At 44.0% G+C, this 26,441-nt stretch overlaps 2 protein-coding genes across 8 annotated transcripts in view; one reads left to right on the forward strand and one right to left on the reverse strand.

Annotated features, from left to right (window-relative positions):
• INTS14 (integrator complex subunit 14) overlaps window positions 1-16,635 on the forward strand; it is a 20,446-nt gene extending 3,811 nt beyond the window's left edge. The window contains exons 1-12 of one of the 5 annotated variants that reach the window (XM_075159762.1): window positions 2,323-2,364; window positions 2,808-3,074; window positions 4,464-4,571; window positions 6,393-6,548; window positions 7,903-8,021; window positions 8,455-8,597; window positions 10,967-11,059; window positions 11,604-11,748; window positions 12,002-12,135; window positions 12,247-12,365; window positions 12,742-12,807; window positions 13,763-16,635. In XM_075159762.1, coding sequence (XP_075015863.1) covers window positions 2,853-3,074; window positions 4,464-4,571; window positions 6,393-6,548; window positions 7,903-8,021; window positions 8,455-8,597; window positions 10,967-11,059; window positions 11,604-11,748; window positions 12,002-12,135; window positions 12,247-12,365; window positions 12,742-12,807; window positions 13,763-14,014 — 1,557 coding nt within the window. In that variant the 5' untranslated portion in view covers window positions 2,323-2,364; window positions 2,808-2,852 and the 3' untranslated portion in view covers window positions 14,015-16,635. Of the gene's footprint in view, window positions 1-2,322; window positions 2,365-2,399; window positions 2,693-2,807; window positions 3,075-4,463; window positions 4,572-6,392; window positions 6,549-7,902; window positions 8,022-8,454; window positions 8,598-10,966; window positions 11,060-11,603; window positions 11,749-12,001; window positions 12,136-12,246; window positions 12,366-12,741; window positions 12,808-13,762 lie in introns of those variants that run through there. The other 4 variants (XM_075159761.1, XM_075159764.1, XM_075159763.1 and 1 more) reach the window with 4 other exon arrangements.
• Window positions 14,776-26,436, reverse strand: HACD3 (3-hydroxyacyl-CoA dehydratase 3). Of its 3 annotated transcripts, XM_075159767.1 has the most exons (12): window positions 26,293-26,389; window positions 25,973-26,015; window positions 24,708-24,781; window positions 22,444-22,608; window positions 21,757-21,866; window positions 21,368-21,419; window positions 20,865-20,975; window positions 20,113-20,240; window positions 19,492-19,604; window positions 18,856-18,962; window positions 17,794-17,925; window positions 14,776-16,830 (listed from the first exon to the last, which is right to left on the reverse strand). In XM_075159767.1, the coding sequence occupies exons 5-12, from the start codon at window positions 21,775-21,777 to the stop codon at window positions 16,754-16,756; spliced, it is 741 nt and encodes a 246-aa protein (XP_075015868.1). In that variant the 5' UTR covers window positions 21,778-21,866; window positions 22,444-22,608; window positions 24,708-24,781; window positions 25,973-26,015; window positions 26,293-26,389; the 3' UTR covers window positions 14,776-16,753. The 3 variants fall into 3 exon arrangements, with proteins under 3 accessions (XP_075015868.1, XP_075015867.1, XP_075015870.1); XM_075159766.1 differs by lacking the exon at window positions 21,757-21,866 and having other exon boundaries at window positions 26,293-26,436; XM_075159769.1 differs by lacking the exons at window positions 22,444-22,608; window positions 24,708-24,781; window positions 25,973-26,015; window positions 26,293-26,389 and adding an exon at window positions 21,985-22,278.
• Window positions 26,437-26,441: the final 5 nt, after the last annotated feature.

Here is a 26,441-nt window from a genome sequence, read left to right on the forward strand (position 1 = left end):
TGGTGAGCTTTTTTCTTTCAGTTTGAGAAGAGCATGAGGAAAACTTGGTTCTAGTAAAACTGAGGGTGCTGAGCATCCATTTGTTTCTATGACTACATCTTTTCAAGCCTTTCTGTAGAAATCAGAACTGGCAAAGCGGAATTGTAATCATACCTTTTATTAGGGGATAATTAGCGTATCTTGCATAATTATTTGAACAGCATTTAGAAAGGGAGAGAAATTGTAAATGCCAGAGTGACAGAGCCTGCAGCTGTGACAGTATGGAGACAGTGATTTGGGGCTGGACAGAATTTACCCTTCAGCACTGCTTGAATATTTTACCTTAGAATATCACTCTTCATGGATTTTTTTTTTCCCAAAGTGGGAATGTTATGTTATTCTTGAGCTGGATGTGAATCACAGTGTTGTAAGCCATTCTCAGATAAGCTCTTCATGCAAGTTCGCACACACTTACCCTCTTGCATAACACCCAGTGAAGTAATCAGCCTAAATTTCTTGCAAGACAGGCATTATTATCTTCTTTTAAATAGTTGGGAGGATCACTAAGGCAACAGTAATAGAGGGTCATGGGAGTACCTAGATAAATAGATTATATAAGCTTTGCTTTTCATATATAAAAAGAACATAAACATGCGTATGGCAGAACTGCATAATATGTATAACAAATTGCACGTTATTAGAAAATAACCCTTCCTAAGAAAGATAAGAGAGTAAAAAGAATGACACAGAGAGAACAGAAGACCTATGCACACACTCCTATTTAAACACTGTTTTTACTTCTCCTCTCCCAAATGAGTTGCTTAAAAGACCTTTTACAAGCAGAAACATATCCAAAGCTAGGATCAATTGTAAGAGCTCTCCAGCCTTTCACAACACCTGACCATCAGCCTTGTAAGTTTAGCAGTTCTCTTACAGGTCAACTCCTGGTCAACTCCTTTCTCACTGGTTGGATTGTCTCAGTCATGAGAGATCTGAAGCAATCAAACGAACCTCCACAGCTTACCTTCCAAAAATGCTGTCCAAGAGGAAGAGGAGTACCAAGGGCTGAGCGTAGTGCTGGAAGCTTCTAACTTAACAGCCAGATGGGAGATGCTGTTGCAGAGAGAGGCAGATGAAAATGATCCCATTTTCACGATGCCTCTGCTGGCGGAGTTCTAATACAAGAGAGGGTCAGGTGTGAAGGACATATTACTGGAGGAATAGCCAATCCAGTTTAATACCTGCAGTCCCTAAGAAGATTAAATAGTATTGTATAGATTTGGGTCTATCTCTGAAGCCAATATCTTTGTCTGCTACTACAGGTTATTCTCAGTAGGAGGGCAGGCGATTATCTCCATTACAAACTAACAGATGAAAGCACTGACTGTCAGACTCGTACCGTTCTCACGGCAGCTATGGAAGAGAGCAGCGGGGGTAAATCGCTCCGCTCCTCTGCATGGAGCAGTGGTCACTCAAAGAAGGCAACTTGCACGTAGCTTCATTTTGAGGCACCTCGTACGGCTGACAGGCCAGACAAGCAGCTCTGGTGGCCTTTGCCACGATATGAGCCTACTTTGCAATGCCAGAGGGAGGTTTGAAACTCACTGTCTCCTGGAAAAACCCCTCAGCTCCCACACCACGGCCACGGAGGCAGGGGGACGCTGCAGGGCCCCGTGCGCAGGCAGCCCCTCGCTGGCAGAGCAACCCGGGGGCCGCGTCAGCACCTCTTGCACCGAGTGGCACCGCTGTGGTGCAGCTCCGGAAAGGAAGAAATAACAACATTCCTGCCCAAACCAGCAGATTTATCACAGGGGAATTAGAAAATGATGATTTGACAATTTTAAAGCAACCTGTTGTCTGAATGGACAGTTTCGCAGGGGTCCGTCCAAGCTTTGCAACGGAGTTCATCGAACGCCCCCATCCTTTCTCCCCTACGTGCAGAACCGGGAGAAGGAGGTCCACTAGCCAGCTGGGATGCTTTTCCATAACCTCCTCTGCTCTCTGCATAGCTGTCTTTTTTATCTGGCAGTACTTTTCCACAATACAGGCATCTAACTGAACTGCCTTCCCTAATGTATGCGGCATTACAGACTTCTCCTGCTTTTACTGATGAAAATACCGTTTTTCCCATTGCCCCCCACGGGGAGGCCTTGTGAGGGGAGGGCTGGCCGGGGCTGCGGGGGGAAGGCTGGCCGGGGCTTTGGGGGGAAGGCTGGCCGGGGAAGGCTGCCCGGGGCTTTGGGGGGAAGGCTGGCCGGGGAAGGCTGCCCGGGGCTGTGTGGAGCGGCGCCCGGCAGCCGCGGCCCGGCACCTTCCCGCCTCGGCCGCGGCGTTCCAGGGGGGACGCTTTCTGCGACGGACCCATGGCGGCACGGCGGGCGGGGGGTGAGCCACACCATTTCCCTTCCCCCTTTTGCCTCACTCTTCTCTCACCCCCGAAACACCCCGAGCTGTCCCCGGGGGAGGGCGCCGGGGAGAGGCCCCGCTGAGGGGGAAGGCTTGGGAGGGAGGGCTGGCTCCCTGCCGGGGGGTCCCCAGGCTTCTCCTCGGCCCTCGGGGTGCCACTGGTGCTCCCTTTCCCTCATCGAGGCTCAGCCCTGGCCGCGCTCGCCGTTTCCAGGCCTTTACAGCCGGTTGGATATGCTGTGTGTGGTTCAGGAGCAGATCTGTTGGCTTAATCTGTGCTAAATCCCACGTTTTGGGGGGCAAGAGGGTAATTGTCGCTTCCCCCACAGCACAGTGGGGTCAGTGTGAGAGGGCGAGACACGTCACCTCATAGCTGCGGCTGCAGTAATCATGTGTGGCCTTTTTCTTCCCCCTCCATGCAGGGGATCACTGTTCTCCGCGACGGTAGCAGAGAGGAGCAGCTCATCATGCCGACGGTGGTGGTGATGGACGTGTCGCTCTCCATGACACGGCCGGTGTCGGTGGAGGGCTCCGAGGAGTACCAGCGGAAACACCTGGCTGTCCACGGCCTGACCATGCTGTTCGAGCACATGGCGACCAACTACAAGCTGGAGTTCACGGCCTTGGTGGTGTTTTCGTCGCTTTGGGAGCTGATGGTGCCCTTTACAAGAGATTACAACACGCTGCAGGTAGGGTGCACTACACAAAAGCAGTAAGCTGTCAACATTTAAAAAAAAAAAACCACACGTTTCCAAATCATGGTGAAATTGTGTGATTTCATATGAACCTGCGCACAACATCTTGGATTGAGTGTTTTATCCTTATTTTAAGCATAAGTGAAATCAATGCATTTGAAACGTTTTGCTACTTCACAAATCATACCTTTGCAGGTGACCTCTGGAGTGTGGTTATTTAAGTTAAAAGTGGGGATGGAGGAAAGTGCTGCCTGATGAAGCTCTTAAAAATGCCAGTGGTTCTGTGACGTTCACGTTTTTGTTTGTAGTTGTTGATTTGCTCTTGATAAATGATGCAGCAGACCAGACCGTTTAGAAAGGTTTTGAGTCAAGTGATTTGGTAGAGACAAGATGCTTTTAAGAGTGTACCAACTGAAGCAGGGCAAGAATGAGAATAAAGTGATTTTAGGCCTCGCAGATGTGATGGGAAGATGGGAGAAAATGGAAAGGATAAAGTCCAAGAAAGAAATTTCATGTGAATGTAGTAAGACATTGAAAGTCTCTGAATCCGGTAAAATTGTTCATCTGGATCTGTTTATCGTATATAGTACGAAGACGAAATGATACGTCACTGTCACAGGGCACCATGTTTTAGGTTTGTCAGTTGTGAGACATACAGATTTTAAAAGATATTCTCTGTTATGTTTGCATTTTAGCAGATGAATGCCAGTGCATTCTGTTTGCTTTATTTTCCCCTCCTTAAGAGTTCACTTGAGGAATTTCTGAAAGCCAAGAATTCAGCTAAGCTCCACTACCATGTTAGTTTTACAGCTGCACCCTCCTTGTGATGCTGTGTTAAGTGTAAAGTTTTCATTTTAAGGAGAACAGCTGGTTTATGGTTATGGAAACAGGATGCAGATATGAGTTTTGGATTCTGTTACTCTTTCTGCCAAAGAGTCTTTGTGAGACAAGCTCCTTGTGGCTACTTTCTGAATCTCTGAGAAGTTAAAGTTGCTCTGACACCTGGGAGTATTTTCTAAGCTAAATGTTTCATGTTAGACATTGCTTCAAATTTTGACTTTACTGTTTCTTTGAGACATGCAAAGGATTTTTTTTCTCCCAAAGAGCTGTGTTTATAATACTATAGTTTCTTCAAAGTCCGCTTTCATTGTTGTCTCATGATATTGTTCACTATTTCTTATATCTTTCTTTCTTTTTTTTTTTAAACTTTGCAGGTCATATGTAAGAACATAGCCCTTTGCATTGTGTTACGATGCAAAGCAAACATACTGACTTACCACAGAACTGTGAATAACTTTTCTATGTTTCCTGGCAGTGATATTTCACCCAGCAGTGAAATATTGCTGGTAGTGATATTTCACCCGGTGGTGTTTGTCTTTATAGGAAGCCCTAAGTAACATGGATGATTATGACAAAACCTGTTTAGAGTCAGCGCTGCTGGGAGTTTGCAATATTGTCCAGCAGGAATGGGGTGCAGCAATTCCTTGCCAGGTACGACTGATATTCACTATTCTTAGGATCTAGTGTATACTTAGTACTCCCTGTAAGTTGCAGAAGGAAATGTAAATGCAATTTGAAATCTGAATACTCTCAGGCACGCTGGTGCTACATGAAGACAAAGAATTACTATTTTGGATATGTCTGGAATATGAACAGAAAGTGGTCTTTATTAAAATATTCAGCAGCAAAAAAAACTAGACTGCTTCTTGTCCAATGTGTTACTGTAGAGGAGTGGATTATAAAATCTGACCCGAGAGTACTACTTTGGAGGCTTGGCATTTGATGCAGTCTTCTGTCCCAGGAGCCTCGTTCAGTTTGGAAAGCGTATAGTCACACATACAGTAACCTTTCTCCTCCAGTACCTGAAGGTTTCTGGGGCTTGTAACAGTTCCAGGTCTCAAGCAACAGCATGGGACTACTGCTGAGTGTGTTTTGATCTGTCTTCTTTCCCTAATGAGTCATTTGGCATGCATCTGCTCACACATTCCACTCAGCCCTTGCAGCGCTCAGCCTTCTGAATTTGCTGCCTCTTATGGCAAAATCTGCTTTTAGCCCTCAGTTTTCTGAGACACTTAAAGAGCCGGTTGCTCTTTGGGTTAGGATTTAAGTTCAGTAATTTTGCAGCTCGGTGAGCTAGGAAGATGTCTCAAGCCATATTCCTTAAGGAGAAAAAAGATAGAGTTTTATTGTCTAGGCAATGCTTCATAATCTAACAAGGATAAAAGGCAGCTTGGAAAAGCAGACATGCAAAGCAAAGAACTAGAAAGATGTAAAAACCAAGCATAGATTAGACCTCAACAATTTGGTCTCTCATTTGTGTCATGGCTCATTTTACTGGAACTTCAGGTGATGGGGTGATGAAAGGCAGTGGGGAATGTGCTGTGCAGAATCTTGTAATAGTGAAAAACATTACAGGTGAGCAACAGTTCAGATGGTAACTGAAGAGACTGCAAAAGAGAGAGATTGAGGATGAAGAGAGAATACAAATCTGGGTGTAGCAGATATATATTGAGTTTCAGTAGGATTTGATTTTCCTTATCTCTCAGCCAAAAATAATGCCTGCTGTTGCTGTGCAGTGCTGAAGAGCAGCTATTTTACTGCTCTGGAAATGACTGGGTCTCAGCTGAGTGTAGATAGTTCCATTATTCAGAGTAACCTATTAGTGCCGATTTCTACAAGGAGTGACTTTGGACGTGCAACTGAATGGAAAAATGCGTATTTTTGCTTTAATAGTTCTGCTGCAAAACGTGAGCGTACTGCAGCTGTATTTGTCTGCAAAGAGTTAGGGTAATTAATACTACCTTTTGTATGGCTTCTGTGGCTTGTAGCGGAAGTTGGGTCACCCTCCAGATTCTGCAGAAGAATGGTCATAGTTGGCCTTTATCTTCCATCTGAAAATAAACCCAAAGTTCTTGAGTCCATCAGCAGCAGGCTGCTTTTTTGGCTGTATGGTCACTGTTCTAGTGTACACTTAAAAATGGCTGTATTTATGCACAACATGGTGTGTTTCTGGCTATGAAATTTAAACTTTAGTGCAATTGCCTAATTACAACAAACTGTATATTTACCATGCACATAGTTTAAATTGCAATGGTTAAATCTTCAATTTCTCATTTATGTACCTGTTTCTGGAAATTTTACTCACAATTCCTTCCCCAGCTCAGTGGAGGAAATCTCCGTGTGAGCAGGGATTTTCAGTATAGAAGTGCATGCTGCTAGGAAGGCTACTGAAATGTGTTGGTGTATAGTTGCCCTCTGCAGATAGAGATGTGTCTTTACTTGGAAATGCTGATCTATCCACTTTCATTCAAGGTTGTTCTTGTCACTGATGGCTGCTTGGGGATCGGCAGAGGCTCCCTACGGCACTCCCTAGCTACTCACAACCAGCGAAGTGAAAGCAACCGGTTTCCACTGCCTTTCCCCTTCCCATCCAAGTTGTATGTCATGTGCATGGCAAATCTCGAAGAGGTGATGTCTTTAACACATACCTTCTTCTGTGTTACATTGGATAAGTATTATTCTTCTCTGAACTAATGATGACAAAACATACTTCAATGTTCTTGTGCTTAGTTTTAAAGTTTAGTTGACATTCCGGAGCTTAGTGTTAGTATTATTAAAAGTGCCTGTAGTATCTCTTTTAAAGTTTATTATCGCACTATTATTATCTACTACTGTTGCATTATTATCATAATCTTTATAAATCATGTCACTTTCTCCCTGGGGAATATTATGCAATTTTTATTTCTCTGTTTATATTATTACCTTTACTGCATTAAATACATTGAATGCTTTCGGGGGCTTTTCTTAATCTACAGTTAAATTCTTGAATAAATGACTTCTATTGCAAAGATGCTCAGCACTTAAAACAACAATAGCTTTATGTAGAAATGTGAGTGAGCAAAATTCTAAAGTCTCCAAGCCAGTGTTCAAACCAACATCCCTTAGTTTTGAAGGAAAGGTGACTGTTTTCTTTCTCTTCAGGTACCTTTGAAAACTCTCAATACCAGCTTTAAAAATCTTCACAGTAGTTAGAATTCTGTTGAATAAAGAATGTTTAAAAAGAAGCCTATATAGACTAAAGTTCTTTAGATTAGCTTTTATTAATAGCATAGCTTTTGACTTGACACCTGTATTCTTCTGTCCATCACAGAAGGATTTTCTACTTAGGCATGCAATAGATATTTCAGCTTCAAGGTCTCTATCAAGGATGATCCTCTTGATTAAACTGATGGATTGAAGCATTGTTTACACGTCAGAATAACTGGGAAAATGTTTAAAATAAATCTTCTATTACTGATAAGTTTAGGTGCTTTCACAAACATTCTCTAAGAACTTCTCAAAAAGAATTATATCTACCCTCCCTCCTAAAAACTATATTATCCTGAAGGAACTGGAAACTTAGCATTACCAATAAAATGTTACACTAGTTAAGGCATTCCTGTGCTCTTGAAAACTGAGAGCTTCTGGGATTTTTGGTTGCTTGAACCTGCTTTCAAAGCAGAACCTAATATGATAAAGCAATATATTGGGAATTGGACTCGATGATCCTCATGGGTCCCTTCCAACTTGAGGTATTCTATGATTATTTGTTACTACGCCAAATGCTGCATCTGGTCTAATATAAATGCAACATAAGGAGTACATTTCCTGGGAGACCAAGAATGTTGGTTTATTCAGAAAGGAGTGAGATTACAAAGAATCATTATAGCACCCAATCAGATGCTTTTTGCTGTGTTGTGTATATTTTCTGAAAACATACTGGTTAATAAAAAGAGAGTAAAAAGAAAACTTAATAAAAATATTTCATTTTATTTTTTTACAGCTTCAAAGCACAGATTCCTTAGACTGCCTGGAACGGCTCATAGATTTGAACAATGGGGAAGGGCAAATTTTCACCATTGATGGTCCCCTTTGCCTGAAGAATGTGCAGTCGATGTTTGGGTTAGTAGATTTGTAGATAATATGCCTTTGTGAAGGTTTCCAATTAGTATCTGTAACAGAAAACAAATATAACAAGAAATCTGATGATATTAGGTGTTCTAATTAAGCTTTTTTTCTTTTAATTTATGATCTTGTTAACTGCATTTTCGTCTTGACCTTTGCTGGTTAAGGCCAATATTTATTTTAATCATTCTGTAACAAACCATAGCATCTGTTTACAATTGGCAGGTGGAAGATACTGATTTCCAGAATTATTGTTAGTTTGCCATCAGTGTGATAATATGCTGCTTTGTTTCGTAATTTAGCAACACTAGAACTATTGAATTAACTGTAGTAAAAAAAAGTTTTGGGAGCTTAGTTAGTGTGCTTTAGACAAACTATTTTCATTTGATATGTGTTATGTTTTCCTTTATAATAACTGATCGTGTTCTAGAAAGCTAATAGACCTGGCTTATACACCATTCCATGCTGTTCTCAAGTGTGGCCACTTAACATCTGATGTGCAAGTATTTCCCAGACCAGAACCTTTCATTATAGATGAGGAAATAGACCCCATCCCTAAAGCAATTAATACAGGTAACAAATCTTTGATTGCCTTTTACTTAAATCCATCTCATTTCTACCTTTTCATTACCACCTCTTATCCTGTATAGTTACTGTTCATCCACTTTCTCTCTGCAAGGATCAGTCGCTGACTGTGATTTGGTATATGTGGCACCAGGGGACAAGAACCTCATTCTGTTTCAGCCATGTGTACCTGGTAAAAGGGCTGGAGTAGGGCAGAGGCACTTTCAAAGCGCAGGGTGCCCGTTTCTAGGGACAAGGACTGTGGAAGACAGCCACAGGCTGCTTTCCATGAATGCCCTTATAAGCTTCATGGAGGATAGGAGAGGTGTGTTCGAGAAGGGGCTGTATTTTGTATTAGAGTTGCCTTTATCAGAAAGGCTGTATTATCAGGTGAGACAAACCAGCATCTTTCTGGAAGGGAAACTACTAGGAGTGGAGTCGAGAAGAATTGGTGAGGCAGCACAAGTAAAGGTTGAGATTTATGAAATCTCTGTCTTTATAGTTTGTCTGTCATCCTGCACTTCTTACCAATACTAAGTTATTTTTAAAAACAACTGTGCAAAGAAAACCTTTCTCAGCCCTCCCATTAGTGGACGCTGCGCCCGTGAACAGCAGGTAGTCTGTAGATAGCCCACGCCTGTGACTTGCAAATGGCTAGGTACGCTTCTTGGAGAGAATACACCGAGCTTCACTGCTTTGCCTTAAGAATTAAGTTTGAACTGTAGCATCAAAATTGCTCTCAGCTCCTCAGCGCTTGGCCATGTGCATTTTGTTGTTCTTTCCAGTCAGGCAGTAGAGCGCTGTGGCTCTTGAGCTGAAGGTTGGCAGCCTCCGTGACACCCCATTGTGACTAACTCTGCAAGGAAGCTGATGGGAGTTCGTGCTGGCTTTGCACTATTTGGGAAGTGTAAAGAGAGTGACTTGGTTAGATCATATGCCCAGGTGTCCTTTTGGATAATTCCTTTTTTGTGAGTTTCTAGCTCTACTGGCAATTTCATTTCCTGGATCTGTCCTGTAGACTTCCTTTTTTTCTGTGTTCATCAACAAAATGTGCACAGCTTGCATGTGAATAAAGACACAATAGTGGTAAAATTTTGCAGGGACGTGAACAGCAACCCATAAATTACTGCCACCAAGATTGCCTTGATTTGTTTGGGTTTTTTTAAATCTGCAAGAGAAAAAACATTTCTCATTTGGGTGTGATCACTTCTTATTTGTAGCTACATACTGTTTAAATAGGAGTGAGTGCATCTGTACCAAAATAGCAAAAGCAAAGAAAAAGAGCATGCAGTGTGTCTTGATGAGGGAGGCTTTGTGTTGCGTTCAGTCTTAGAGTTCCTCCTGTCATTCCAAAGATGGGCATTTGGCATGAAGGAAGTTTTATTCTGTGTGCATTAAAATGCAGCGTATGGTGTGCTCAGCCCCTGAATTCCTCCATGGCTTTAATCAAGTGTTCGTTGTTCAGCTATGAGAAAAATGAATTGAATTGGCTTTGGGCCAGGTCTTTGCTTGGGCTGTCAAGGAGAAGACTCTGCTCCCCGGTTCCAGCTGCAGTACAGGTTGGAAACGCATTGATTTTCTAACTGTGCCATACACATATGGACCTGTGTCCATAGCTAGAGCACAACATTGTCACCATGCTTCATCTAGAGAAGAGTTTACGAAGCAGGTACTCTCTACACCTCTGCCAGTGTTGAGCTGGTCAAAGGCTAGTCCTAAGCCACACACCAAAACCTTCACATGGCTGAGAGACATGAACCCGATACGACATTTCTTGCAGCCGAGAAGTGGGGAGGAAATCAGATAAGGCTGAGCGTGAAGGACATGGTTGCTTCAATCTTTTACCAGCAAATGCCCACAACTCTGTATGAGATGGAGCTGCATTTAAACTTCCAGTGGGCATATAGAACTCGAGAGCCACAACTCAGTCTTCCCAGTCCTGGGAACGTGCCCCAGTGGGGCTAACCCTGCCAGAGGGTTGATGGGAATTCCTGCAGGTTCTGTGATGCCACTTTGAAGCTAGTAGATTTGGTTTAGTCCTTTGTTTTCTCTCCTTTTGAGTTTATAAAATGGCAATGGATTGTGTACAGTGTAAAAAACAATGTGCACAATTCTGTATTTGTCTAGCAGCACAGTTCATGGACAGCAGTATGTGTCTGATGAAAGTTATGTTCTGATCTTAAGGCGTCTTGGTATTATGTATGAATGTTTGTATCTTACTACCGCCTGGACACCATAGTCAAGGTTGGGGCTCTGTTGTGCTACCTCTAGTCACTGCTTCGGAAAACTTAGTGGTGTGAGAAGTGGTAATGTTAAATTGACTCTGAATACATTTCAGCTATTTCCAATTCTGACTTAAACCTGTTGTCTCCCCACAGATCTAGAAATTGTTGGGTTTGTAGATATAGCTGACATTTCTAGCCCTCCTGTCTTGTCCAGACACTTGGTACTGCCCATTGCACTTAACAGAGGTGAGCAAGTTTTGTTTCTTTTAGCAAAAACTGTTTTAAGCTTCCCTTGTAATGTCTGTGGTGGTTTAGACTAGAAGCACAGGTTTTATGCTTTATCAAAATGCCAGATGTCTTGAAAGACAGAAGATATTAACAGTTAAATCACAGCAGTATTCCAGCTGCTAAAACATAGTAATTTTCTCATAATGACCACAAATTGCATAGGAGAGGAGGACTTGAAATTCAGGGTGCTTTTGGTTCAGAAGCAGCCGTGTATTTGTTGCCAGACTCTTGGTGCCGTTTCGTTTCACTTCTACTTTCTTCAAAGCTGAGGTTTATTTGCAGTTTTTCGGTAACTCTGTTTTGTGAGTAGGATGCAGTGGAATATTTATGTAACATAATAGTGCCACTTTGCCCAAACAGTTCATTTAACAGCTGTTTGTTCTAGAAAAGTATTAACTAACTCTTGGATGGCAGAAAATACAGGGTGGTGTCATGGAAATGGAACTAGTGTGTTTGAATTTATTCTTATGTTGTCTCTTCGTTTGCTTTTATTCTTCCCCAGAAGGTGATGAGGTGGGACCTGGGATCACAGATGACACCGAAGATGAGAATTCAGCTAATCAGATTGCCGGAAAAATCCCCAACTTCTGTGTTTTATTACACGGCAGCCTGAAAGTGGAAGGCATGGTGGCTGTCGTCCAGTTGGGGTATGGAGCTGGACGTCTGCCTGAAAAATCTCTTACTTTGCTCATTTATGCTTTATTTATAAATTATGCTTATTTATATCTGTATTCTGTACAGAACTCTGCACTGCTAGACAAAGCTGTGGACTTGTAGTTGTGGATATGTTTATGCCAGTATAAATTGCAAATAGTGAGCCTCCACACAGTGGGAGGGGGCAAATTCTAGGCAAAGAGGTGTGGAAGATTTTCAGCCTTTGGGATTTGCTCTTTTCAATAGGCCAGAGTGGTATGGAATGCTCTATTCACAAGCTGATAGCAAGAAGAAATCAAACCTCATGATGTCACTCTTTGAACCTGGTCCTGAGCCCCTTCCATGGCTAGGGAAGATGGCACAGCTTGGACCTATTTCAGGTACTAGTCACACTCCTTTGAGTAACTCGTACACATTGACTGTTTTCTTGTGTGAATGACCTTGCCGAGTCTTAGATGTTAAGTTCTTTTTATTTTCTTTTCCCTGCCCAGATGCAAAAGAAAATCCTTACGGAGAGGATGACAATAAGAGCCCTTTCCCCTTGCAACCCAAGAACAAGCGCAGTTATGCACAGAATGTTACTGTATGGATTAAACCAAGTGGCCTCCAGGTAACGATACAGGTTTTGGACTTGACGCTTTACTTTGATCAGCAGTAACCATCTTACCAGCAAAATGGAGTCTGTGTGTGTCTTGTCTGTTTAATGTAATTGCTTTATTGCTTTTCTTTCATTTTTATAAACACTGCCTCTTTAAAACGTCATGATTAAAATGCAATCAGAAAGCATAGCTTGTTTAATGAAAGCTGTGTCTCCAGTGTGGCATCTGGCTTAGTTATTGGGTTTAGTGTAATTAGCATTTATGTTTCAGCCTTTGTGAGCTGCAGTCTTGTCAACGGTCAGGATAATTTATCAATAAATAGTTGAGGATTTTTTCGCAGCTTCCCCAGCAGTTGCCAAGATTTTTTTTTTCCTCTCTTTTCTGCAGACAGATGTACAGAAGATCTTGAGAAATGCAAGGAAACTCCCTGAAAAAACTCAAACCTTTTATAAAGTGAGTAACATTTCAGGCCGGCCCAAGTTTGATGCGTAGTGATAGTGGCGCATTTGACAGAACACACACTGTCTGTCTGTGGTATGTTCTGTGCAGGCTTGTAGGGCTCTGCAAAAACATACATGGTTCTGTAAAGGAGACATCCTGAGTCTATTTTACAGACTAGTTAAGGTGAGACAAGGGGCTCTGGTTTCCCTGCCACCACGTTCTCTGGTGTCATTTTACAGGTGCCCCTCATGGTCCCTGCTACTTCCATGGTGAACTTCTTTGCAGATTTTATGCTGTTGTCCAGGCAGAAATAAACTGAGGGATCAGACAGGAATAGGAACACAGATGTCATTCTGAGTCTGAAACTGTCTCCTACATTTTTTCTACAGCTGAAGCAGAGAAAGACAAAATTCCAGGCACATTTGGCTACGTTGTAATAATCCATAATCTAGACTGTAGCTGGAGGTAGTTGTTGTTCCTCTTGTAAGCTTAGTGCTGAAGCAGTTTGCTATTGTAGCCCCCAGCAACTTCAAGAATGAATACCCTGCCTAAATGCACATAAGCACTCATCAGTTTATAGTGAAGAAAAATCAATATATATACATTTTGCTGGACACTGTGGTTAAAGGCAGCAGTCAGTGAAGCCTAAGTTGGAGGCCGCCCCCAGCTGGGACACAGACAAAACAGGCAGGTACAGTATCTGAATGCACAAAAGGGAAAAGGGAGAAGTGGAGATTTATAGAAAAGGATCAAGGGAAAACCAGTTGTTTAGTTGTGCCACTGTCATCTTCAGCCCTGGAGCATTTTTTATCTCATGAACAGCTGGGCAGTTTCCAGCAACTGTACTGATCACTCAGGTTGTTTTCCTTCAAGTGAATAAGCTTGCCTTTAAAAAAAGAAGTAAGAAAACCACATTTTATATGTAAAGGCTTACAGTGGCTTTAAAAGGCATTTTTCTTCTTTGCAGGAACTTAATCGTTTACGAAAGGCAGCTCTGGCCTTTGGCTTTTTGGATCTCTTGAAAGGCGTGGCAGACATGCTGGAGCGGGAATGCACCCTCCTTCCTGACACGGCTCATCCTGATGCAGCGTTTCAGCTCACACATGCTGCTCAGCAGCTTAAAGTGGCAAGTACTGGAGCATCGGAATATGCTGCCTATGATCATAACATTGCTCCACTGCAGACAGACTTTTCCAGCAGCAGCACTGAAAGAATGTGAAGTCTCCATTCTTGTAACTTTTATAGATTAAGACTCAAGTGGTTCCAATTTTCTTGTCCCGTTTACTTTCTAGGGCCTGTTTAATTACTGTTTGGAGAACTTCCTGTCAAAACGGGGTCCCTTACCTGCATCAGTGCTCTCTAAATAAATGTAGCTAGTCTGTGGTGGCTTTAGTCAGACCTGGAAACTGTGGAAAGTGTCCCAAAGTCAATTACTGGGTTGGATGATGGGTGGAAGTTACTCAGTACATGCGAGGAGAGAAAGAAAATGCCATCATGGGCAGCAGACTGCTCATGGCTTTTGGCCTCCCCAAAACACAGTTACTACACAAATGAACTCACTGGTAGAAGTATCCTAAAAGGCAGCTACTATACTTTATACGCTGACTTGATTAGTCCAGAGAAAACACGCGAGAATCCCTGCGCAAGATCAGATACACAGCTAATTTCAGGGTGGTGTCACTAATTTTATGCCCGACTTGAACACCAGCCTGTACTGCCGTAATGAGAGTTATCACTTGCATTGCAGGGCTTATGCTTATGAAAGTAATTTAATCTTGTGAGACATATTTTTTATTTGCGTAATATTAATAAAGAGTAATTCTTCATGAAAGTTTAAGTTGGATTTGTTCCATTTTCATAGCAACTAGGCTGTGTGGCCTAAAACATTGACCTGGTGAAGGCTTGGCTGTTTATTACAAGAGTTAAATTATACAACTTCTTGCATTCAGGGAAAGAACGAACAACTGAACTAAAGCAAAATTTGGTTGTAAATCTTTATTAATAGAAACACATTCTTTCTGAAGGACTAAAATTCAGTAGTGTAAGATCCATGACAGCTTGCACTAGGTACCACAATTTCACTGAGAAATATCATGTATGAATACACACGGATTTCATAACAGAAGTTGAAATGCCCAGTGGAGAAATTAAAGTATGAAAGTGATCCTTGCTGTTCCATTACTCAGCTAATTCAATCCTTTGACATACTTCAAGCATAGGTACAGTGTGTGCTATAGTGAAATATTAAGTGTGTAAATAATGCTCAACTCTTCTGAGTAAAGTAAGCTGCACTCTCCTTTGAGTGCGAGCCTGAAGTATCCCTAAAGAGAAGTTGCATCATTCCTCTTGCTGACAGAACTCGTTTGTGAAATGCAGCATTGAGCTTGTACCAGTTCTTTGTTAAAATCTCCATATAACGCTATTTCCCTTCCTTTACAGTCACAATCAATGAGTCCATATCACAAACAGTAAGCGGTTTGTTACCTTTAATATAGAAAATAATTTTCTGGATGATTCATATTGTTTTACAGTAGAAAAAGATAAATAGTAACATGGCACTAAGCTAATCTCAACTTCAGTGCCTGTTCTGGATTGCTGGCATTGCTTTGCATTGCCCTGGGGGCAGTGGCAGTTACTGTGAAGCAACCTGTTCATAACCACAGTACGGTTTAGAGCAAACTTTTTGTACATTTTCTAAACTGGATTAAGGAGGCCAGAGGGATCTGGAATTAACTACGGGAGGCTAGGTGTGAAGAAGGGCATGCTGAAATAAAGTCAACTGAAACAAAGGTTTCCCAGTGAGAGAGTAGATAACGTGGAATGTGGAGGGAGCTTCTTTTTCTGTTGTTGCTGTTGTTTAAAGCAAGCACAGAGGAAAGGGTCCCTTCAAACCCTCTGTGAGATCTCCCTTACTGAGATTTGATACACGCTATCAAAATAATACACAGTTATTTTGACCCACTACTCCATCCCACTAGGGGCCAGCCAACAAAGCATATACACCAAATTCTCAGCTGCACCCCTAAGTTTAAGTAGAAAAGCAATCTCTACTGCCTTTCTGAAGGCTATAAACACAGGAGCTGCAGCCCTACCAGGAATATCAGAGGAGCCCGGTCTCCCATGACAGTTCCACGTTTTCCCTTTGCATGGGTGGGATGGAGTTCTGTTGGGGTTAGCATGCTAGGAGAAAGCTGGTACCTATGTTTCCTTATTTTGTTATGTTTCAGTGCTTGCATTACCAACCCAGAAAGCATTTCTGACCATGTCACAGAGTGGCAGCTTCCTTTCCCTGACGACTGGGTAAGGATGTGTTGCTACAGGAATGCTAGGATCCACACAGCGCTCCTACTCTGTCGAGGCTCAACTAGAAACAGACTAAGTTGGTAGCACTTAAATAGACATTAGCTAGTTCCAGTTTTAATTCTGCATCAGTATGCTGCAGAAGAAAAGGGGCGAGTATGTGCTGAGCGAGTTTACCCCAACCGTTAATAAATGCCCAAACACTGTTCACAGTAGTCTCAGACTGTGCTCCTCCTGCCACCAAGATGCACCCTAGGAACAGCATGGGCCAGCTAACAGTATATCCCGACGTCAGAAGCCCTATCTGCATGCAATATTGAAAGAGCAAATATCCAATCAAAAGATAAACACTATTTAGTGCTGCTCCACTGTTTATAAGCATATTATATGCAGATAATAGGTTTTCTTTCTAATATGGTAGTTGACAGGATACAAGTTTAAATGTTACTGTTCAATGGTAAATGCCATGCATACATGATTGAAAGGGAACAAAATACAGTATATGGGAATGTTACCTGAATTCACTATGCAATCATGAAATCTAGCGTGATCATTTAATTTTACAAAATTCTTTACATTACAGTGGGTAAACCCGTAAGAATTAGAGGCTTATCTTGTCATTGAGATAAGTTAGATAAGAAAACATTGCAGTCCTCCTTTACTTCATCTTTCTCTTCTTTGGTCCGAGGTGCCGTTTCCTTTGCTTGTAGAGATGACGGAAGTTTACAAATAACCCTGAAAAAGAATGAAGTGTTTAGGTAGGACATTATTGCATCTTTTTAATGCTAGATGGCTGTACCAAATTTAAAACAAACAAACAAACAAACCACCACACAAAAAAGCAATGGTTTAAGGGTGTGTATAGCATTGAAAGATAACGCAAGTTTTTTCTTGCTGAGTGAGGCAGGAGTTGCTGCACAGGCTGTTTGGTACCAGGCTGCTCAGAAGGTTGGTTTGTCCCTTTTAAAAAGTTGCAACACCAGCTGTGCAGAGCTGGGGAAGGATCAAACAGATATTTCAGAGTGAAACTCGATTAAAGGTATTCTTTAAGCAATGTCTGTGAAAGGGAGAGATCTAGTGAAAGTTCAGTTTAAAATTCTAGGTGAGATTCTACTGAGTTGGGGATACCCAGACATACTGGGTGTGCATACTACAAAGTTAACTTATATTTAAAAATGTAACACCAGAAACCAAATATGTATCAAGCACCATTCTTCTTTAAATATACTACTATTTAAAGAGCCTTCTATATTGTTTCCTGGAAAAACATGACTTCATGTTGCATTAGTGATTATAATGTAGTTTAGTTAAACATTGCTTTAATAAGGAATTATGTTTAGATTTCCACTACACAATTCCAAAGCTCAAATACCATGTAAAAGGTGAAACTAAGTATACTGAGGTTATAAACACATGTAAAAATTATTCTTTTAACCCAAGTGATCAGTAGATAATGCTGCTAACTTGTTACTAAGGTCTCCTTCTTGGGGAGCTAACCAGTGCTAATTGTCGGTCTGTTCCCCTCCATCACTGACAAATTTACATAAAAAAGCAACAAGGATAACGCTTAACCTCAAGCAATTTTGTGTTGCCATGATCCCCAAGATGCAGAAATTTAATTTTCTTTGAAAAATACACTTATTCAGAAGAAACTGGCCTTTTTATTTCAATAGTGAGAAATACAATTAAGTATCTTACCTAAAAACAAGGCTATAAGGTATATTTGAAGCAAAAATGAAAACTGGATTGTGACGTTCAGTGGATTTGGCAATCCCAGACTAAATTTCCCTGTTTCACTGAAGATTGGAATGGATTGAACGATACAGACGGCTGAAAGCAGAAGGCCACCATCGTTATCAAACACAGATAAAATACATAATTGCCCAGCCCACACCAACTTTTCCAGGATATTCCCTTCTTATTTGCTAGCTTGCATTAATTATACCAATTTTAAATGCAGCAAGACCCACAGCAACGGAACAGGCATAGTCTTTCCTGTGCTTGCGGTTGGGCAATGCCCAAGCTTACGCCTGGCTCATAGAAACACGTTCTGACAGGTCTGATCACAACACACTTCTTACAGCTAGAAGCTGAGCTGTGATATGCTTCTTTAATATTTAATAAACATTAAAAATAATCCAGACCTGTTAAGACAGAAGAGGTCACTGTAAAGCCCCCAGAGGGGCTACAGCAAGAAGACTAGGTGCCTGCTTCTTCCACGGAGCAGTCGCTCTCAAAGCGGAAAGGGAGCAGAGCCCTATCGGGGAAGCACCATGCCCGTCTCAGAACAGGCTGTGCTGCTTTCAGAGGAAGAATCGGCCCTGCCTGTCCTGTGCAATGATTTACAAGGTAATGTCAAGATCTGCGAGCTGCTGTGAACCCAAGCTAGGCTGACCACGTCAGGTCTAGCAGACAAAAGCAAATACACTGCTTTGGATCAGCAGAGGCAAGCGAGCGTTGTTGTCTTGTGCTGCTCGCGTGGACTGCAGCACACGCTTGGTCACTTTGTCAGCTCACCTTTTGTTGCCTTTACTTTCCTCTCCAGTGTCCAAAAGGAAGACTCCTTTTCACATCACATTGAAAAAAATACTTGATTCAGTAAGAAAGACAAAAATGCTTACATTTGGTTCAGCTCAAAGCAAATGTCTATTTATTTGTTGTTCTACTATATTATTTTTTAGTCCAGCAGCCAAACCAAAAATCGAGTTATTTGCCCAGCCTTGACTTCACTGTTTATTAAATTCTCTTTTTCAGACATACCTTCTGCCAAGACTCCGAAAGGGTAGAGAGGGATCCAGGTAGTGTAACGGAGCCAGGTTAGTGGTTTCCATTCAATGCCGATGCATGAAAGCATGTAATATGGATACCTAAAGCCAATTCAGTGTGAGAAGAAACAGACACTGTTTAATGGAAACTGCTGCTAGAATTAGTCTTGCATATATCTGCCATATAGAATAGTCAACATAATTCCCAAATGACACAAGAATACGGATCACGATGGACACACCCTTATTTGGCAGTTTACAGAACTAATGCTATTATTCTGACCATCTGGATGAATGTAACTGCCTGGCTTGCCTAATAAACCTTTCAAAATACTTCTTTTGAAGGAGAAGCAGAGCATAGTGCAGCTCACTTAATAATGGAAATTCAAAGCAACAGGTTTCCCTAGGTTCAGGGTATTTTTTTCAGACTCCAGCCTTGTCCCAGCTTTTGGCAGATGGAGCAACCTAGGAAGGCTGGGATAGTCCGTGTCTAAAGGAGATTTTACCCTCTGGGGCCAATGCACTAGAGCCACTCTTCCAAAAGGTACAAGGATCAAAATCATCTTTAAAGAGTTCTTGGGAACAATCACGTTGTTCTGTACACACCGGCTAGAGGAAAAATCCCACAAACCTGAACAGCTCAATGATACTCCAGAAATAAAATATGAAGAACACCACAGGTTTGCTCTGCATTTCCTCTAAGCTTCCGAGGACAACAAACAAAATAAAGTTTCTTCCAAGTAGCTGTTTAAGAAAAACAAATTAAGGAACAGTCACACTCTTCAGCAAAAGAAAGAGCAAGTCCTTGCTATCAGAAACACGCAATATATCTACTCTTTGTGCCTGAAACACGCTGAGCGCATAACTAACTCTGCAGCTGAGCTGTGACCTGCTTCTTATGGGCATGCATTTTGCTCTGGATTTAGGTGCAGTCCAAGGGACCTAGTCTTAAATCATCTACCCTCATTTTTATGCACCACAACCACAACCAGGATAAAAAAAGGCACTGGCACCAAATCAAAAGCATGTACTTTTCATCAGCCCCTTCTTGCTTTTGTTGCCCTGAAGTATCTTACGTAGGCGATGGAAGAAGACAGCCTGCCACAGCTAAGACTGGGAAGCCTCTTGAATAATGTATTCTCTAGTCCAGTGCCAGTGAGGTTGTACCAGTTATTTTAGGAGAGTCTCAACACTGGTGTAAAATAGAGATTTAAACATGGGAAGAGCAAGGAGAAGAATCTTAAAATATTACCTGCAGTACAGCAGGTATCAGCGGTGATCTGACTAGTCCTATTAGTGAGTTCATTATCTCCATTAATGCCAGGGTCTGACAGAAATACATCATGTCAGCAATAGTGTGAAATGTATCATAGAAGGAATCTGTAAGACACAGGAAACCATTTTAGAGAACAAATGAATTTCCATGTTCAAGAAGCTGGCGCAGCAGCAAAGCTTTTGATAACAGGATTCTAGTTGTATTTGAAAAAAACATTATGCATAATTACGTAACTTCTTTATAGGCCTTATCTTGAAGGCACAGCAGTTAGGCCAGAAACACTGCTCAAGTGCTCTTTTTCATAAACAGAAGGATCAAGAGCTATTTCCGTAATTACTTCACAGAAAAAGCGATAGCGCTGTACCTCAATAGAATGAATCGGTTTTGCTTCAAAACCAAAATATTCTGCCCGGCCCATTTTCAAAAATACTAACATTGCAGTGAGCGAGACATTCTGCTCCAACTGATTTCTTTAGAAGTAGTCTTGGCAGAGTACAAGTATCATTCATCAGACTATGCAGTTGTGATTTACAAGAGGACAGTATTTTCCTATCCTTGACATTGTGATGGCTTTTGAGAGGCTTTTGTTGTGTGCTTCGGTGATGTGTTTACGGTTTTGTTTCCTAAATACGTCTTCCTTTAGATTTCACTATTTAGAAAGTATTAAAAACACCACTAAAAAACCAAAACAACCCCCCAATGTAAACAAAATAGTGCTTATTACTTGCCTTTTCCTAAGATGAACAGTCGTACTGTCATGTTCACAAAAATCCAAGAGAATCCCAAAAACTGTACAAGATTATACATGATTAAGTATCCCTTCTTCAGGTGTTTGAAAGCTAAAATCAATAATAAACACATCAGGTGAGCAGAGTATAATGGCAACACTTCTGCAGAGAGTACAGCTGCAAACCAGGCTTTCTATGAGAATAAAGCTTACAAGAAAAAGGGAAGCTATTGATTGCAATAAAGGGTTGCTGTGTGCACTGTGGGTTCTGCCTGCTTTTACCATCATCTGCTAGGACTCGATTCTTGCTAGTCAGATTTTTTAAAATTCCTTGGAAACTGCAGTCCAATTTATTAAATTTCTAAATAGCTCACAATACAAAGATCGCCCTCCAAGATGCACCAAGCCAGTCAAAATTGCTCCATAAGAGTTGAGGTTCGCATGTAAGAGTGACAGAAGCTTTCTAAACCCCACCTTACACACTAAAAAGGTACAGATACTTACGGTCTTTTGGGACTCTGGATTCTATTTTCATTTTGTTAATCTTTTCTTCTTCCTTAAGATGAAGGATAAGGTTTTAAAGACTGTTACTGTAATTAGCAAGTGATTTGTTAACTATACTACTGCAAAGCTAGTGGGTTTAAAACTCAGCTAAGCAGCCAGTTGCTAGAGGGTTTAAATTTTCACTTGCATAAACCAGCACATTCATCACCCAGAAATTATGGTACAGTAAAAGCTAGAGGGTGTTAACTAGTTATCCTGCCTTCACTACGTATTTTATTCTAGTAATTAGATTTAGATTTTTTTTTGCTGAAAAAGCCTGCTGTTTTCTGTGTTAATTCTCAGTTATTACTGTTTCTTAGAGCTGTTCCTTAAAACGTTTCATGACCCACCAGTGACCTGAAGGAAAACATCCAGTCCCAGCTCTCTGCCTGCCCTTCACCACTGCTTTCTGGCTCCCGGCATTGCAGCGGCCCTTTCTCCTCCGTGCTAAGCTCAGTGGCTGTGGAGGGGAACAGGGCAGCATTTGTTGTAAAACAGATTTGCAGAAATGTGATCTGCTCAAGTCTTTTCCAAGACGGTCTTGCACCTCCCTGCTGCAGGAAGCTGCTCGAGCTTACCAGATGGTGGGAATGCACCATCAGGGCTAGCCCAGTGGCTCAGGAAAGAGCCTTAGAAATCCCTGCTTTCCAGACAAGCAATGCCCGGGACTGGCGTCTCTGGGCTCCGTATGGCACATCGATATGATCTTCATATGGATCAGGACACACAGCTGCGAAGGCGTCGGGCGAGGGGTGCAAGGCTTGGGCTGCAGACCCTGGCCAGGGCTGAGCTAGCGCACAGCCGCCAGTTCAGATTCGCACTGCTGCTCTTTCTAGCCAGCAGTGTGCCTATTTCTGAACTCCTCCTTACAATCTGAGCCGTTTAACCAATTCTACGTGGGATCTGTATGAAATAGCAGTAACATTCAGCATGCCAGACAACTCCAGGTAAATGAAAAACACAAGCTCACGCGCAGGGGAACAGCTACCCTTGCTTTGTAGCTGGCAGCACAAGCCACGCGTGCCCACAGGACTGACCTTCTCCTTCAGTTCCATTTCAGCATCCGATTCATCTAACCAGCGGTCAAAGTCAGGAGCTAGGAAGAGCGGGCGCTTCTCTTGCTTGGTGAGTCTCTCCCACCAGTTACTCTCTTTTTTCTGCACAGTGATGTTCAGCTGCCTTTGAGTCACCCTGCATACAGGCTGAGGGTAGACACAGGAGCAAACATCAGCAAAAGTCCGAAGAAACAAGCTCTGAGACTGAGTTGATACCCAAGCTCTCCTTATCAAGGAGGCAGGGATGACCTGGACTGCTGCAGCACAAGCACCCCTCTGCCACCCAAGGCATGGAAGCAAAGGGCAGCCCAGTTAAGATGGCAACTGTGATGGCTGTAGGACTTGATAAGCAGCTTGAAAGCCTGCCCGTACCGCACAGCACCATTGCATCCCAGCATAAAGAGCCAGCACAGACCCTGGCACTAGCCTTCCTAGGCAGAACCCATGATCTTGGCTTCAGACCTTCTTGCATTTAGTACTGTGAGCCACTCACTGCTAGTGGTAAAAATAACACTACCATCAGCCACAGGTCCCTGTCCAAAACAGGGGACCCCATGTGACACCTGCTACAGCGAGAGGAAGAGCTAACAGCCTTAGGAAACACCTGGAGACAATGGCGAGCTGACGGAGCTGGCAGCACGGTCATTGCCACCCCACGAGGCCTCTTCACCACGGCCACGCTCTGCGTAACGGCAGCCCAGAACCTCTCCATCCTTACAGCCCACAGCCTTACAGCCCGCCCTTACTGCCACCATCGCACCCCTCCGCACCTCGAGCCCATGCCAGGGTGCTCTGCATGGGTCTGCCTCTCAAACCAGCTGAAACCGATGCAGAAGAGCCATGAACTGCGTTCTTAACTGAGCACTTCACACCAGCGCTGCTCTCTCAAGGCTGTCTGGGTGCTCCTAAGACATCTGAAGGCTGTAGCTGTAATTTACAGCTACCAACGCCTGATCCTTGCCTGTCAGAGGCTCCATCTCTCGCTGGTGGCCAGCCTGACACTAGCAAGTGGCACGCATGGTGCACGTCAAAGCTGGAAGAGAAGGCCCTGGACTGCAATACTTCCCAGTCCCGACCATCTGCAGTTACACAGATTCCAAGGAGGCGATCCTCTTCGACTCGCAGCCCCTTCCACAGTGACTCAGAGTGACTAGACTTTCGGAAGGAGGCTGCTCTGCAGAGGCAAGGGTTTGCCTTCCAGGCCTGGCGCCCAGCACAGCCCGTGTCTGCCAGCACAGGGGACAAGCACGGGCGGTGATGGGCGCTGTGGACCAGGGCTGCTGCTCTACAGGACAGATGACAAACTGGTGACCAAGAGATGTTCATTGTCTGCCACTGAACACCTGGTAGGAGCCACCCAAGAAACCTGCCTGCTGACAGCAGCGTAGAGCTGGGGGTGCCTTTCCCCAGGAGAGTTTCGGTTCAACATCACTTTCAGGATGACCAGACCCTAGAAATTTACCCTCCGGCCCCTTGCGGTGTGGCACAGAGGGAACAGGCTCCTCCCTTGTTGAAGCAGCAGAGGTAACGGTGGCTCCCAGTCTGACTGCAGCTATCCCCAACAGGCAGCCAGGAACAAGCAGCATAAATCCTGCACTGGGAGCAGAGCCCAGAGTTCTCCTGTGCCCCTAACAGCTTTGAGAGGTAAAGACAGACTTTACAGCCACCTGCAAGTAACGCAGAGGGGCTGCTCTTCCAGCCAAGCTCTCTCCTGTTGGACTACGACAGCGATTAAGAAAAGATTTTGCAACAGGAGCCGCAGCGTGTCTGTACTGGCAACCTAAGAAACCTGCAGAAGCCAGAAGCACTAGTTCTCACGACTTTATTTTGTCGGGCTGAAAAAGAAGCCAGGAAACATCACTGACACTTCGCAGCACAGTGTTCCTCTGCTCTGCAGTCAAGGCTGCATCAGACAACACGTTGCCAGATTCTCCCATTATTTTGCTGCTTTAAATCCTTAAAAAAATTTACAACCACTGTTTAACAACTGATACATGTAGGGCCCTGTTTCTATTAAAGCTGACCCATGCGAGCACTATCTCCAGTGAGGTGATTTGCATTAAGGCAGGATGGTGCTGAGCCCCAGGACAGAAGACTGCCACAGATGGCTTTTAGTTTGCAGCGGTTACAGAGCCACCAGGAAAATCTAAATGACATATTATGGACTTTACGCACAGCCATTTTCCTTTCAAGTTTTTCAAAAATTACTTTTTCTTTGCAAGAATTAGAAAAGTAAAGATACCTACTTTAGGCTCAACCGGTTCTAGGAATTCAATCTGAAATTCGTAGATGTTGTCCCCTTTGGCACCATGACCCTGAGCTAAAAGACAAGAATTAACAGTCAGCGTGAAAGTCCTAGCCCGTTCCGCACACCCCGCCTGCAAAGGACGCTTTACACACAGAAATATTCAGCGGTTATTTACAGTGCTTCCCCCTGCCTTGCTGGGAGGCAAGAGGAAACCACACGATAACAGGGAAGATACAAACAGCCCAAAATGTTGCTCGGAGGTGCGGTCGCTGGAGTCGGCACCCAAAAGTGCTGCAGCTCTGCGTGGTGCTGGAAAAGGGCGCCGGCTCGCAGGAAGGCAGCGTGCGAGCTTCCCAAAGGGAAAGGCCCAAAAGGCTGCTCACGGCTAACTTGAATCCCACTGGAAATCCCCTTTGGGAATCCAGTCTCCACAATGACAAGCGAGCACCCAGGGAGGCCGCTCTCTGGTGGGTCTGCAGAAGCGCCATGTGGGGAGTCCCCTCCCAACGGCACATGCGGGTCTTGTCCCCAGAAGGGCTCCGAAAACCTGAATGCCGAGTTTAATTTCCATCCTTCCAAGCCGTAAACTGATCCTGAAGCAAACACAATGTCCAACACCCCACTATCAAATGGCCCTGGCTGTGGCTTAGCAGGGAGGCAGCACTTCCTAGACAATGCATCTTAAAGAAAACCACCAAATAAATGAGAAAATCCAAATAAAACCAGCTCCACCGTATCCTCAGTGCTACCCCGACAAGCCAGCCAGCACCAGCTCCACCGTGCTGCAACGTGCAGCTGCCCAGTGGAAACAAAACCATCTTTTGGGAAGAGATCTGCTTTACCTTTCAAATGGGGCGCTCGTTCCCGATGCAGAGGTTTGATAACCGCTGCAAACAAGGTCTTTGTGAATGGAAAAACCGCTGCCAGTTATCTCCGGGGTTCAGTTGAGACATACGGAAATTTCACTGATATTTAAATATCGGGAGGTGGTGGAGATGGTGGTTTTTTTTTGTTACTAGATAAGCTACAACCTGCTATGGTCACTAGCGCTGGAATACGACGGCTTGTAGGGGGGTGCGTGTCATGACGTATCCGTACACGCCCGGCACCCAGCGCTCAGCGCGGTCACTGCCACCAAGGGCAGCGACGGGGACCGGGCACCCCGTGGCTGCGGGCACCCCGGTCTCTCCTCCCGGGATACCCACGCTCCCGGGTGGGCCGGGCTCAGCGAGCAGGAGACCCCCCCGAAGGACCAGCCCCTACCTTTGAAGTGCAGCACGTTGTCGGTGATGGCGATCTCCGGGTTCTGCGGAAGGAGAAGCGTTAGGCGGCAGCTCACGCACCCACGCCGAACACCCGGGAAACGCGGGGCCTCGCTGGCCCCCACGCGAGCACAGCGTTCCCGGTGCACAACCCGCCCTCGTTGCGGTGCAAGACCCCGCCGCTGCCGTTAAGCCTCCCGCACCCCTCCCGGCCCGTTTGCAAACCCGCCGGTGCGGGGGAGGCTGCGTGGGTCCCGTGCCCACGGGACAGACCCCCCCCGCCGAGGGTCCGCGGGTGGGTCGCCCCCCCCCCCCCGGTACCTGCACGTCGCTCAGCTCCACGCGCAGGTAGAGCTCGCGGTGTCGCTGCGCCCAGTGCACGTGCGGCCGCAGGCTCGGGCCCGCCATGGCGCGCGCCCCGCCGCTCCCGAGGCGGCAGGGGGCTCCCGCGCGCCTGCGCACAACGCCCG

Source organism: Calonectris borealis, chromosome 11 (assembly GCF_964195595.1).
Source record: "Calonectris borealis chromosome 11, bCalBor7.hap1.2, whole genome shotgun sequence".
Taxonomy (NCBI): Eukaryota; Metazoa; Chordata; class Aves; order Procellariiformes; family Procellariidae; genus Calonectris; species Calonectris borealis.

Bases quoted from the DNA above. Each gene is read 5' to 3' on its own strand.
- HACD3 (XM_075159766.1), bottom strand. From the start codon at position 26,379: ATGGCGGGCCCGAGCCTGCGGCCGCACGTGCACTGGGCGCAGCGACAC. The intron at 20,976-21,367 runs GTAAGTATCTGT...TATTGATTTTAG, and splicing joins ATCCAGAGTCCCAAAAGACC to CTTTCAAACACCTGAAGAAG. The intron at 17,926-18,855 runs GTATGTCTGAAA...TTCTGCTTTCAG, and splicing joins TTTCGGAGTCTTGGCAGAAG to CCGTCTGTATCGTTCAATCC.